The 12534-nt window shown below is 33.5% G+C and overlaps 1 protein-coding gene and 1 long non-coding RNA gene across 4 annotated transcripts in view; one reads left to right on the top strand and one right to left on the bottom strand.

The window, feature by feature from the left end:
• TMEM209 (transmembrane protein 209) overlaps positions 1–12019 on the top strand; it is a 29493-nt gene extending 17474 nt beyond the window's left edge. For all 3 annotated transcript variants that reach the window (XM_055421261.2, XM_055421260.2, XM_088834667.1), the window contains 6 exons: positions 36–161; positions 3471–3568; positions 4562–4676; positions 4778–4875; positions 6489–6562; positions 10306–12019. In XM_055421261.2, the coding sequence (XP_055277236.1) occupies positions 36–161; positions 3471–3568; positions 4562–4676; positions 4778–4875; positions 6489–6562; positions 10306–10360 (566 nt within the window). In that variant the 3' untranslated portion in view covers positions 10361–12019. The remainder of the gene's footprint in view (positions 1–35; positions 162–3470; positions 3569–4561; positions 4677–4777; positions 4876–6488; positions 6563–10305) is intronic.
• Positions 2556–10363, bottom strand: LOC129552643 (uncharacterized). The gene is made up of 3 exons (XR_016037057.1): positions 10002–10363; positions 6423–6526; positions 2556–3778 (listed from the first exon to the last, which is right to left on the bottom strand). It is a non-coding gene; the product is annotated as an uncharacterized LOC129552643 (long non-coding RNA).
• Positions 12020–12534: the final 515 nt, after the last annotated feature.

The raw sequence follows: 12534 nt of genomic DNA, 5'->3' as shown, positions 1-12534 counted from the left end.
TAACCTGTGTGTCCTGTGTGTTTTAATTTTAACAGAGGCTAGTATTACTAGCTTGAAACAGGCTGCTTTAGTCAAAGCTCCACTCATTCCAACTCTGAATACAATCGTGCAGTATCTAGACCTCACTCCAAATCAGGAATACTTGTTTGAAAGGATCAAAGGTAATTATTGATTTGAAGAGGGGAAACAATGAGAGCTGTTTCACTTTGAAATTTTATAAATAAAGGTAACATGGGAAAGAAGTTTTTTTCATTATTAAGTATCAATAACTATGATCTTCCTTTATAAATACACATTATGGCTTCATTAAGGCTAATACTTGAACATATTTGGGTTTTATATTTTATATGCTTAAAAATGGTCAAAATAATGTAGTTATCCTTGAATACAGTAATAATTTTGTCCTATATAGGGAAACTTAAATATGAGCTAAACGGGTTCACGTGAATATTTCATTCATTTTCTATTCTTAAACCACCAGGAATGGATGCCACAATGACATTCTTTATAATTTTAGTATGCTGATCTTATTTCTTTCAGTTTTTATAAGTCATGTGTGATATATTGCTTCTTTATAGTTCTGTTATATTCTGATTATTAGGAAAATAATCCTGGTTATTTTCCTGGGTTGGGAAGATTCCCCTGGAGAAGAGAATGGCAATCCACTCCAGTATTCTTGCCTATAAAATCCCATAGACAGAGGAGCCTGGCAGGCTGCAGTCTGTGAAGTCTCAAAGAGTCAGACATGACTGAGTGACAGAGCGTGTGCACGTATACACACGTACACAGTCTTCTCAGGAGACTGACTTGAGAATCAGGATATTTAGCCTCCCTGATACCCCCACATACTCTGTTTATGCCTCCTTACATTTATTTGGATAGACTCTGTAAAATGGTCTCATCACTAAAACAAGTTTTAGAAATATTATTTCACTTTTTAGATTTATCATAAATCTTAATTTGCAAGTGTTATGTTGCCTCTTCTGTATTCTAGGTTTAGACTAAGGTTCAGGAATAAACATTTATCATGACTTTTTTTTTTTTTTAGTATAATTGCTTTATAATGTTGTGTTAGTTTCCACCATACATATATCCTCCCCTCCCTCGTGAGCCTCCCTCCCACCACTCCCCCCCAGTCCCACCCATCTGGGTCATCACAGCACCAAGCTGAGTTCTGTGTGCTATGCAGCAGCTTCCAACCAGCTAGCTGTTTTACACATGGTAGTATATGTCTGTGCTACTCTCTCAATTCATCCCACCCTCTCCTTCTCCCCAAAAATGTTTTGTATAAGGAGAATTCAAACATACTTAAAACTAGACACAAGAGTCTGCTCAGCCTTCTTATACCTAGCACCCAGTTCTAGCAGCCATCAGTCCCTGTGCAGCCCTTACCCTTTCTATATTCCCATCTACCTCCTCCCTTCCTGCATTATTTGAGGCCAGTTCTATATGTCATCATCAGATTATCTGTAAGGATCTTGATATGTATCTGTAGAAGAAGATACGGCCTTTTAAAAAGAGAACCACAAACACAGTGATCACACCTCATATTTTTATATTATGAAAAATATAGCTTATATACATAGCCAGGTGGCTCAGTGAGAAAGAGTCCGCCTGCCAATGCAGGAAGACCCAGGTTTGATCCCTGGTTCGGGAAGATCCCCTGGAGGAGGAAATGGCAACCCATTCCAGTATTCTTGCCTGGAAAATCCCATGGATGAAGAAGTCTGACAGGCTACAGTCCATGGGGTTGCAAAGAGTCGGGCGCAACTGAGTGACTAACTCTTCACTTTGCCTCATAGCTAATAGGATATTTATACATCCAAAAAAAAGGTGTGTGTGCACATATATACAGAGTGTGTATACATTATATAAAAAGTTTTATGTGTCAAGTATACATAAATGTTTAAAAAACACAGTGAACATTTATATGGGGCTTCTATTTTTTTTTTTATGTTTTAATTTTATTTATTTATTTTTTTGCATTACAATAGTTTAATATGAACAATCAGAACTAATTAACAGTATAACAATATTTTACAACTGAAATAATTAAAATAAACTATAAAATTACTACATAAAACAGGTCTGATCTAGCTTATTTACTTTCTATAATCTCTTCAGTGCTGCAAAACCATTTATTTCTTTTTTTTTTCATGTTTTAATAAACACTTCGTCTTTTTGTATTGCTTTTTTTTTCATCACAATAATAGAAATATAACATCATATATCACTGTAAAACACATTTCCACATAAATGCTGATAAGCACAAAATATTTTTCATCATTTACATTTTAACTGTAATAATATATGGCAGAATTAAAGCTGCATCCATCATGTGTCTAACTCACCTTGCTGTAATGAATTTTTAAATGTAATGGTTTCTGTCGCAAAGTAAAATTGTACATAATGTCTAGTGACACAGTACGCTGGTGGATGGGTGGATTTGGAAAATGGAAATGCAACTTCATTTTTAATTAGATTTATAAACTTCACCACCTCTACCTCCAGCCAGCTTCCCAACCCTCCCTCCCACCACCATTATTTATTTATTTATTTTTTTAAAATGAGGCTTTTAATTAATGTTTGACAGAGCTGATTCAGGTTGAATAGACTAAATTTCTTTAAACAAACTTACTTATACTCCAGAGTCCTTTAAAAACTTAATAGCATTTATACATTAAAGGTATTTGATTTTCTTGTAACTAGCACTTCAAATGCAACAAGCATTTGAAGCAACAAGCATTTGACCCAACAAGTAAAACTTTCTACAGTTCATAACTTTTATAAATAAAATAAATGTACAGTGAATAAGTTCTCTGAAATATTTCAATATTTCTGCAGGTTTAGTAACATCGTAAAATACATTTCAACTAAAATTCACAATATATGGGGCTTCTAGATTGAACAGTCACCATCCTTTTACCAGATTTGATTCTCTGTGTATATACATACACACACGCATTTTTTTGCTCTAACATTGTGGACATCATTACTTCTCAGCACTTGAGTTCCTAAAAGTAAGAACATTCTACATAACTAATACAATTATCAGACCTTAAGAATGAAGATTTCTATATCTGATAATCCAGTTTATATTCAGATTTCCCATTTGTCCAGAGACCGTTATATACCCTTTTTTTCCCTAATTGGAATAGTTTATGTTCACACATTACATTGTTTTGCTTTCTCTTTTTTTTTTTTTTTTCTTTGTCTAAAACAGTTCTGCCAACTTCCCCCCCCCACATGACATTGCCTTTTTTAAGAATCCAGAACAGTAATCTTGTCTTATATTGGATTTATCTTATTCTTTCTTCATGGTGCTATTTAATTTTTTATATCATGTGTTTCTTTGTTTGAATGTTTTGATTGGGTTTTTAAGATGACGTGCTTTCCTTGTTATAACCCTTAGCCTGTTTCTCCTTTCTTATACATGCTTAGCTTTTTTTATTTCACCTCTGTTGCTACAGAACTTTCTCAGGGAGGCTGTATGAGCTCATTTCGGTGGAATAGAGGTGGAGACTTTAAAGGTCGCAAGTGGGATACAGACCTGCCCACGGATTCTGCTGTAAGCCCTCAGTTTCATTTTTTTTTTTAATTTATTTTATTTTTATTTATTTTTCTCAGTTTGACATTTTTGTTATGGGTTTATTTTTCCATTATAAAATAAGCATTAAAAGAACTTAGAGGGAATTCCCCGGTGATCCAGTGGTTAGGACTCCTTTCACTGCTGTAAGCCCAGGTTCAGTCCCTGGTCAGGGAACTAAGATCCTGCAAGCTGCATGCCGTGGCCGAAAAAGAAAAGAAAATTTAAAAAAATGTTTTTAAATAAGAAAACTTTCTTAAAGTAGAAATAAAAAATTAAAATTGTACTGGCATCTTAACCCAACCACTGTTAATGTTTTGGTATATTTTCTTATTTTTTCTTTACTTAGATTGTGTTTTTAATGTTTTTATCATTGATATAATTGTAAAATTTGTGTCCTGCTTTCTTTCACTTTTCAGTGTTTAAGTATTTGCATTATTATTCACTGTCATTTAACTGACCTAAAAGTTTTGGAAATATGTAGTGGCGGTGGGGGGAAATTTTTATTTTTCTATCTTAAATACTGTCGGAAGTAACATAAAGCTTGTTTCTTTCTAATTTGGGGTTATGACTTTAAGAAAAATTCCTAGAATTAGATTTATGAGATCAAAGACTATAAAGTTTTGAGCATTTAAAAGTTTCTCAAAATTATGTTTGTTTTTTTAAAATGACTTGCATGTGAAAATGAAGTTTTAAATGCTGATACTCAAGAGTTGAATATATGTGAATTTTATCTTGATTTTGCTGTTAATTAACTATATGAGGGTGAATAATTCACTTAACACAAAATTAGGAATGTCTTTTATCTTTTCATTTTATAGATTTCATCTTACAAATATAACCACTTGAAAGCATTTTTGCTAATTCTTTCTCTGGGGAAAAATTTAAAAATTGCAACCATTATAAACAGATGTTTGAAAAGTACCACACATAGGTTTTCATGCTGACTTTGAAAAATTACTTTCTTGTCTTCAGATCATCATGCATGTGTTTTGCACCTACCTTGATTCCAGATTACCTCCACATCCTAAATATCCTGATGGAAAAACATTTACTTCTCAGCACTTTGTTCAGACACCAAATAAACCAGGTATAAACAACCTCTCCTAAAGAATGAGTTGAGCTTTTCACATGAAATAATGTAGTGGGGGCTTTTCATTTGTTTTTTAATGTAGCCTATTTCCTTTACAGATGTGACAAATGAGAATGTTTTCTGCATTTATCAGAGTGCTGTCAACCCTCCCCATTATGAGCTAATCTACCAGCGTCATGTCTACAATCTTCCAAAGGTACTTCTAAATATAAGAGTTGCTATTACTAATGTCATGGATGACTTGCTTTGATATTTCTTTTAAAATTAGATTCTCTTTATGAAATAGGTAAACTTCTTAAGTTAGGGAGAAAGTGCTATTTTTATATCCCTTTTTTGTTTATATTCTGAAAGTAATATATACTTAATTTGGAAAAGTATGAAGAAAAGGAAGAAAAATTCATTATTTAGAGGAAGCTGTTACTATTTGGTGTATTTATTATTTTTTTTTCATTTTGGTCTTTCTCTGTAATTTTTCATGGGTTGAAATCATATTATTTATATAGTTCTATATCCTTTAAAAAATTAACATTATAATTTTCCATGACTTTAAAAGTCTTCATAAAAACACTTTTTAATGACTATTTTACAGCTTCATAATAAAGATATAATTTATGCAACCACTCCCTACAGTTGGACATTTTGGATGTTTCTAATTCTTCATTGTCATAAATACCTTTATGCATATAACTATCTGTATTTTGGGTAGTTTTTTAGCTCAAAGTCCAAAAGTGGAATTCTGGGTAATAGAATATTTTCAAGGCTGTTGAAATATATTAGCAAATTACTATATGAGAAAGTTTATTGTACCAGTTTACACTTCTGTCCAGGCATTTTACTCTTAATTGTAGACATCAGTTCTGTTGATGACCTTTGTGATTATTTTGTTACCAGCATCTTTACTAAAGAAATGTTACGTAGACTAAATCATAAATTGTATTCTTCATTCTGTCAGATACCCAGGAGAGAATATTTCATTTTTTTTTAAGTTTAATATTTCAACTTTGTAAGTATAAATAATTTGGGCCATTTAAAGAAACACTGTCCTTAAAAATCATATATCCTAAAGATATTTTAGTCAAAACACTTAAATCAGAGTGGGCAGGTATAAGTTAATCAGTTAACTGAAAATCTAAATCAGAAGCTATCAGTATGTTTGATTTTAGTGCTAACAAAACACTGCCTTGTCCCTTGTAGATAACATAAATTTACATTTAATATATTACTTATACTGTTATATATCATAATGTATTTTAAAGTGTGATTAAAGGTTTTTTAATCGCAACACTTTTGTTTAAACTGTTGATTTGAGGGGTAGTGTTTTGTGTGTAGGATATAGGGGTACCAACTTCAGAGTAACTCCCATCCAGTCCTTCGTAAATGCTGCTCCCCTTGTGTGGGAACGTCCCAGTGTGTTTATTTCTGCTTATCTTCCAGGTCTCAACTTAAAAATATCTTTTCTCAGGGAGGCATTGCTTCACTGCTCTGGATTTTATGTATTTGTTCCCATGGCACCCTGCACCTCCTCCTCTCTCATAACATTCATCACATGTTAGTTCTGAGTTTCCTGTCTGCCTTTCCTTCTGCTAGACTTTAAACTCCTTGATTACATGGATCCTCTCTCTTCTATTCACCACAGAAGTCCCACTTATAGCACAAAAGTAGGCACTTTAATGAATGAATGAAAGCCTGAATTACATGGAATTCTGAATTAGTAGAGTATAAATTGATAGGATCCACACTTACCTCTCAGACTGAATTTTTGTTCTGGTTTGGTTTAAATCTTGCTGGGTTTTTTTGTCTTTGTTCCAGGGCCGAAATAATATGTTTCATACACTGTTGATGTTTCTCTACATTATAAAAACCAAAGAGTCAGGAATGCTTGGGTAGGTATTTATGCTTTACAAATACAAATACTTATTTTATACATTTTTTCTTATGTTCGGATTCTGCAGAAGGCAGCATCATATACTGAAAAGATTTGTGGACTAAACAATACAAGACATGGCTTCTAGTACTGGCTCAGCGCTTTCACTAACCAGTTCTGCCATCTTGAGCAAGTCCATTAATTCCTTGAAACCTCCATTTCCCTATTGATAAAAAGGCAATTCTACCACATTATTGACTTTTACAGCGGTGTCCCCCAGAGGGACAATTCAGATATATCAGGCTCTCACCACTTTAAAATTAAAAAAACACACAAACCAACTGGAGTCCTGTTTGTTCAGGCTATCCCATTTCAGACACAGAGCCTTCTACAAAATATTTACACTTCTAAAGAGACTGAGTCAGCACCCATTCCATAATACTGTTAATTGGAATGGAAAAATGGTCAGTTGAAATTATTTACTTTGTGTCTTCTAAATACTTAGTAATGAAGCTCACATACTGTTACAGTAAACTCAAAATTGCTGTCTTGTCATTTTGGTGATTTGAAATTTCAGTGCTTCAAAACAGTATGTGAAGTAAATGGACCCCAGCTAATGCTGGGTAAATCTGGTAATGCACGGGCTGGAAGTCTGAGAATCTGGGTTCTGGGTGTATCTCTGCCTGCACTAAGTAACCTGAGGCTAAAAAAATGAAAAGGGAAGAGCTGAGTAGAAAGCATCAGTCTGTTCAGCTCTGATCTGCATGTTTCTGTTCAGTTCTATTTCAGTTCAGTTCAGTTCAGTCGCTTAGTCGTGTCCGATCTTTGCAACCCCATGAATCACAGCACGCCAGGCCTCCCAGTTCATCACCAGCTCCCGGAGTTCACTCAGACTCATGTCCATCGAGTTGGTGATGCCATCCATCCATCTCATTCTCTGTCGTCCCCATCTCCTCCCGCCCCCAGTCCCTCCCAGCATCAGTTCTATTTATGTGTCCTATTTAATACAGGTTTAGAACGTCACTGTCCCACACAGCAGCCACCAGCCACATTTGTGTGGCATTGAGCATTTGAAACATGACTAGTCTAGATTGAAATGGGCTGTCAATGTAAAAGATCCCCTGGAGGAGGAAATGGCAACCCACTCCAGTATTCTTGCCTGGGAAAGTTCATGGACAGAGGAGCCTGGAGGGCAGCAGTCCACGGGGTCGCAGAGTCAGACACGACTGAGCATGCACACATGCACTGCAGTGTGAAATACGTAGACTAAAATTTAAAGACCTAGTATCAAATAATAAAGTAAAATATCTTGTTAATAATTTTGTATATTGATTACATGTTGAAATAATATGTTGGATATACTGAGTTAAATGAAGTATATTATTAAAATTATTTTTACCTGTTTCTTTTTACTGTTTAGTTTTTAAGGTTATATATTTCTGCTGGACAGCACTGTATTAGAGAAAGACAAACTCCTTATCTTTAATCAAACAGATGCAAAGATTTTTAGGATATAAACTGAAATTTATAAACAGCTTTCTAAGAAATTTATCAGCTTCCTGTAGCATGTATTTTTTTAATGTAAGGATTAAATAAGAAACTCATTTTTGTCAGGCATCTCTGCTACCATGGTTCTTTTTTATTTTTTAATTACAAAAATAATGCATGCTCAATATAGAAATACTTAAACAATATAGCAGTGTATAAACTAGAAATTGAAAACTCCCCTCTGATCAACTCTCTCTCAGTGCCACTCCTTCAAGGTATCCACTGGGTTATCAGTTTGAGGTGTATGTTTTTCCAATTACTTTATGTTGGGAAAGTTGATTTTGTTTTTATTTTTAATTTTGTTTAAAAATATATTGTACCCAAACATATTACCTTGTGAGCTGTCTTTTAATCTTATGGTATAGCTTGGATATTTTTCTGTGTCAATAAATAGACTTTTTTCCTAAACTTTCTAGCAGCATTGGGTTATAGATATACATATATTAGAAAGATGGAATGTGCTATGGTTTTGTAATTCTTCACTTAAAAGTGGTTCTTTCTGGAAGGCTGTTTTGAAGTGGGGAATTAATTGAGCAGTATTTTAAATAGTGAATTTTTTATTTTAATTGAAAATTTATCTTTTCCTCTAAAAATCTAAATTGATAATTGATACAAGCTTGTTTTGAGTGCCATGAATAGTTTGTCAAATACATACAAATGTAAAATCTTTAAAAGTACTTAGTGGGACAGTGATTTACTCAGAGGCCCAAAAGAATTGATACAATTCTTAAAGTGCTTATTTTCTCTGAATGAGCCCCTTATATGTGGAAACATAAGTGAAACGTTTTATACTAAAACTAATCTGTTTTTTATTTATTTGGGATTTTTTTAATCCAGGGGAAAAAAACTGAAATTACTAGCTTTTTAAAATATGATTGATCTTTTTAATACATTGTAGAACAATCAAATGTTAAAAACTGCCCTCCTGTGTTATAAAGGAAATAAGCAAGTGGCTCAAATATAGTCCACTTGGAATCATGCCCATAATACAGCAGATTGATGCAAATACATTATCAATTTAGTGCCATATATTTGTGCAGTTACTAGAATGAGATGAATGTTTTACTTCCAAGAAGGAAAAAAATCTAGACAGAATTGACTGCACAGTGAAGTGTCCTGTTTAGCAAAAGACACCACAAAGAAAGTTTGAAACTAAGTGACAAACTGAGACAAAGCATTATAATTGTAATGCTTAGAGCAAAGCTAAGTTAATATCCGTCATATATAAAGAGCATGTAGATTAGAAAAATACAGAAAATGGTCAAAAACATGAACGAAAGACTTTTTCATAGAAGAATGTTGTGCCAGTGGTTAACATGAAAAAAGGCTTAGTCTCATTTACAAGCAAGCCAAAATTAAAATTTTTTTTTTCCCTGTGATACTGAAATTTCTCATTTGCCATGTTGTTGAGGGTATGGAGAACTGAGAAAACACCGTTAATGAAATCACCCTTTTTGAAGGGCTTTTTTGGTACATTTAAACATTTTTTTATCAAAATTAATACATACTCATAATTTAAAAAGTCACAGTGTGGTAAAATTTCATGACAGAAATAAAGCATTCCCAGCCCACCTCCCAAAAGCAGCCGCTTAAAACTCTTCTAGCTCCAGATAGTAGAGAGGTGTAGTTCTCCTTTGACTGTCATCCTTTTAGATGAGTCATTGTTCTCTTTTGGCCCTCTTCTCCTTCCCTCTTGCTTTGAATAGAGTTGTATTACTCTCTGGAGTAGATTTTTCTTTATATTATGTGCAGTAAGGCTTAATTTAAGCTATATCAGTAATACCCATATTTACTGAAGCATCCCAAATAATTAGAAAACTCCTAATTGAAATCAAATATGTAAAGTTCTCTAAGAGGCCTAGCATCTCTAAATCTCCATTTAAAAAAATTTAATTGACACATTTACTTACTTGCTAAAATTGTCCTGTTAACTCCCATCTGTTGTAATAGTTCTTGAGTTCCACTGAAAAATTAATTTTCAACACTCCATAAACTATTTGTTCTAAATTTGGGTTTTAAGCACAGGTAAGAAAGTAATAACTGTTACTAGAATTCACCTGATAAACCATGTATAACATAACTGATTGCAGAAAAGCACTAAATATCAATTAAGCTTGTATTCCTTGTAAAGACTCCTGTTATTGGCGGGGCGGGAGAAGACTTTAAATGCTTGGCAATCAATTTCACCAATTTTTTTCTTTTTTCTTTTTTTAGGAGAGTTAATCTTGGCCTATCTGGTGTGAATATTTTGTGGATTTTTGGAGAGTAGTGAATAATTTAATTCCAAACATTTGGACTTTATTTGACTGAATCAGAAGTTGAATCGAAGCATTTGAGTCACTGCCTCTTCTGAAATAAGATACTATGTGTATGTTACAGACTCTTTAGATGTAACAGAAAATAGCTAGTGAAACATATTCTACACCAAGAAAAATTATCTTCAATTTTTTTATCATTTCACATTTTTGTTGACGCAAAACAATGCGGTTACCCCTTAATTAATTCGAGACTTTCTTGGTTGTAACCGCCAAATAAGAGTCATTCACCGTATTGTTCCCCACAAATTTGTTTTTTCAATTGAGTTATTTAGTATAAATAATTAAAAAGAAACAAGCAAATTGCCCTTTTTTAAATGTCTATATTTCTTCAGTGTTTGGCAAATCAGCCCAAGGCCCAGATTTAAAGAAATGAGATAAACTTCTAAATAATGTTAATTCATGCGTATTTTTAAAATATTATTGAAAGAGATTTGATAGTATTAATGTTTAAGAAGTCAGCTCTCTATGAAGTTCAGTTTTTGAACAAATTTGAAACATGCCGCATGGTCTTCTCCGTGACATCCTTACCCCTTCCACTCCAGTCTCGCCTTACCTTTATCCTTCCCTGCCCCTGCCAGACTGGCCCTCTCAGGGGCTTCCATGTACTCCCACTGCCTGAGACATTCCTGCCCTACTCTCGGTCATTCTAACCCTCCTCAGCACCCTTCTAACTTCTGCCTAAGTGTTGCTTTCCCAAAGGACTGTCCCTCCCCATCCCCTTTCCATTCCCACCACCACCACCCAAGTTCCCCAGACCCTCTGACTCTTCTGTCTCCTGGTACCTTTCAACTTAGCTTCTTATCATCAAGAAGTGGTTTGAAATCACATGAGCACGTGCATCTCTTTATGTCTCTTTACACCGGAGCTGTTCAATTACCGCAGCCACCTAAGTTTGTTAAGCAGTTGAAACACACCTTGTCTGAACTGTAATGTGCTGTGAGTGTAAAATTACATCAAAGACTTGATGTGAATAAAAGACCGTAAACTAAACAGAAAAATAAACAGTCAACTTGGGTTAAATTTAGCTGATAGAATTAAACTATTTAGGTCTTAGTCAAGAAACTGAAGACATCAAGAAAACAATTGCCTTGGTTTTAATAACTCAGTTTCACTATTACCTAATATTGAGTTCCCTTCTTTAAGATCATATTCTATCTTATCTGTTTAAATTTCTTAGATGTGTTCAAAATATCTGGAGAGTAGGAAATTACCAAACTTGTAAGTTTTGCTTGACTCTCCATCTATTTTTTTTAATGTACAAGTAGTATATCTAAGGCTAGCTAGCATCTGTATATGTTTTCTGGGTTGACATATTATTAGAGACTGCTTTACCTGGAAAACCAGTATCTTCTCAAAAACTCCATGTCGGTGTAATATATGCTGCTTCTTTTGTATAATTTGTAAATCTTGTTCCTGTTTTTAAAAAGTCAGATGTCCAAAAGAAAGGAGGTTTCTATCTTATAACTGCTTTTGATATGTGCTAAATTTGTTAGGATAAAATACCAATTAAACATGTTAAATATAAGAACATGTTACAGTCTAAGTCTACCATTTCAAAAGTTTATGTATCTACTTCACAATTATAAAAAATAAAAGGTGTCATTTCTTTATATTAATGTGTCACAAATGCAATATACAGTAAATATTTCACATAAAGTCTAATGGTACACGTTAAAAAAGGAAGGATTTTGTTTGCCTACTAAGGGTGGTATGGGTTACTATGGGTGGCTTTCATATATTAATTTGTCTTCACAAATGTTTTGCCAACATATACTTACTATAGCTTTTATCAAAAATACTTTAATGAATTAGTTTGAATTCATACGTCAAGAAGACACTGCACTGCAAATGTGGTAAATTTTTTGGTACTTCTGTTAAAATGAGTAAATAATCTTTTCTCTAAGTGTTATTTAGTATATTTCTCACAAATTTTTCTTTACTTGACTCATCTTTATGGGGTCAAATACACCAATCTTCTAGATTATGTTCACTGTATCATTCTTTCTTCTTTATGAATATCAGCCTTTTCTTCAGCCAGATTTGTTTTAGAGGCATGTTTAGGTGTTTATAATTTAGTTCCTACTGTGACATACTGTGTTCTTTGGCTTTCTCAAACGGATACACA

The sequence above is a fragment of the Moschus berezovskii genome, chromosome 3 (assembly GCF_049115385.1).
Source record: "Moschus berezovskii isolate FMDL1 chromosome 3, NW_MosBer_1.0, whole genome shotgun sequence".
Classification (NCBI taxonomy): Eukaryota; Metazoa; Chordata; class Mammalia; order Artiodactyla; family Moschidae; genus Moschus; species Moschus berezovskii.
Note: the sequence above shows the minus strand (reverse complement) of the source record. Positions and strands in the feature narration are given on the sequence as shown.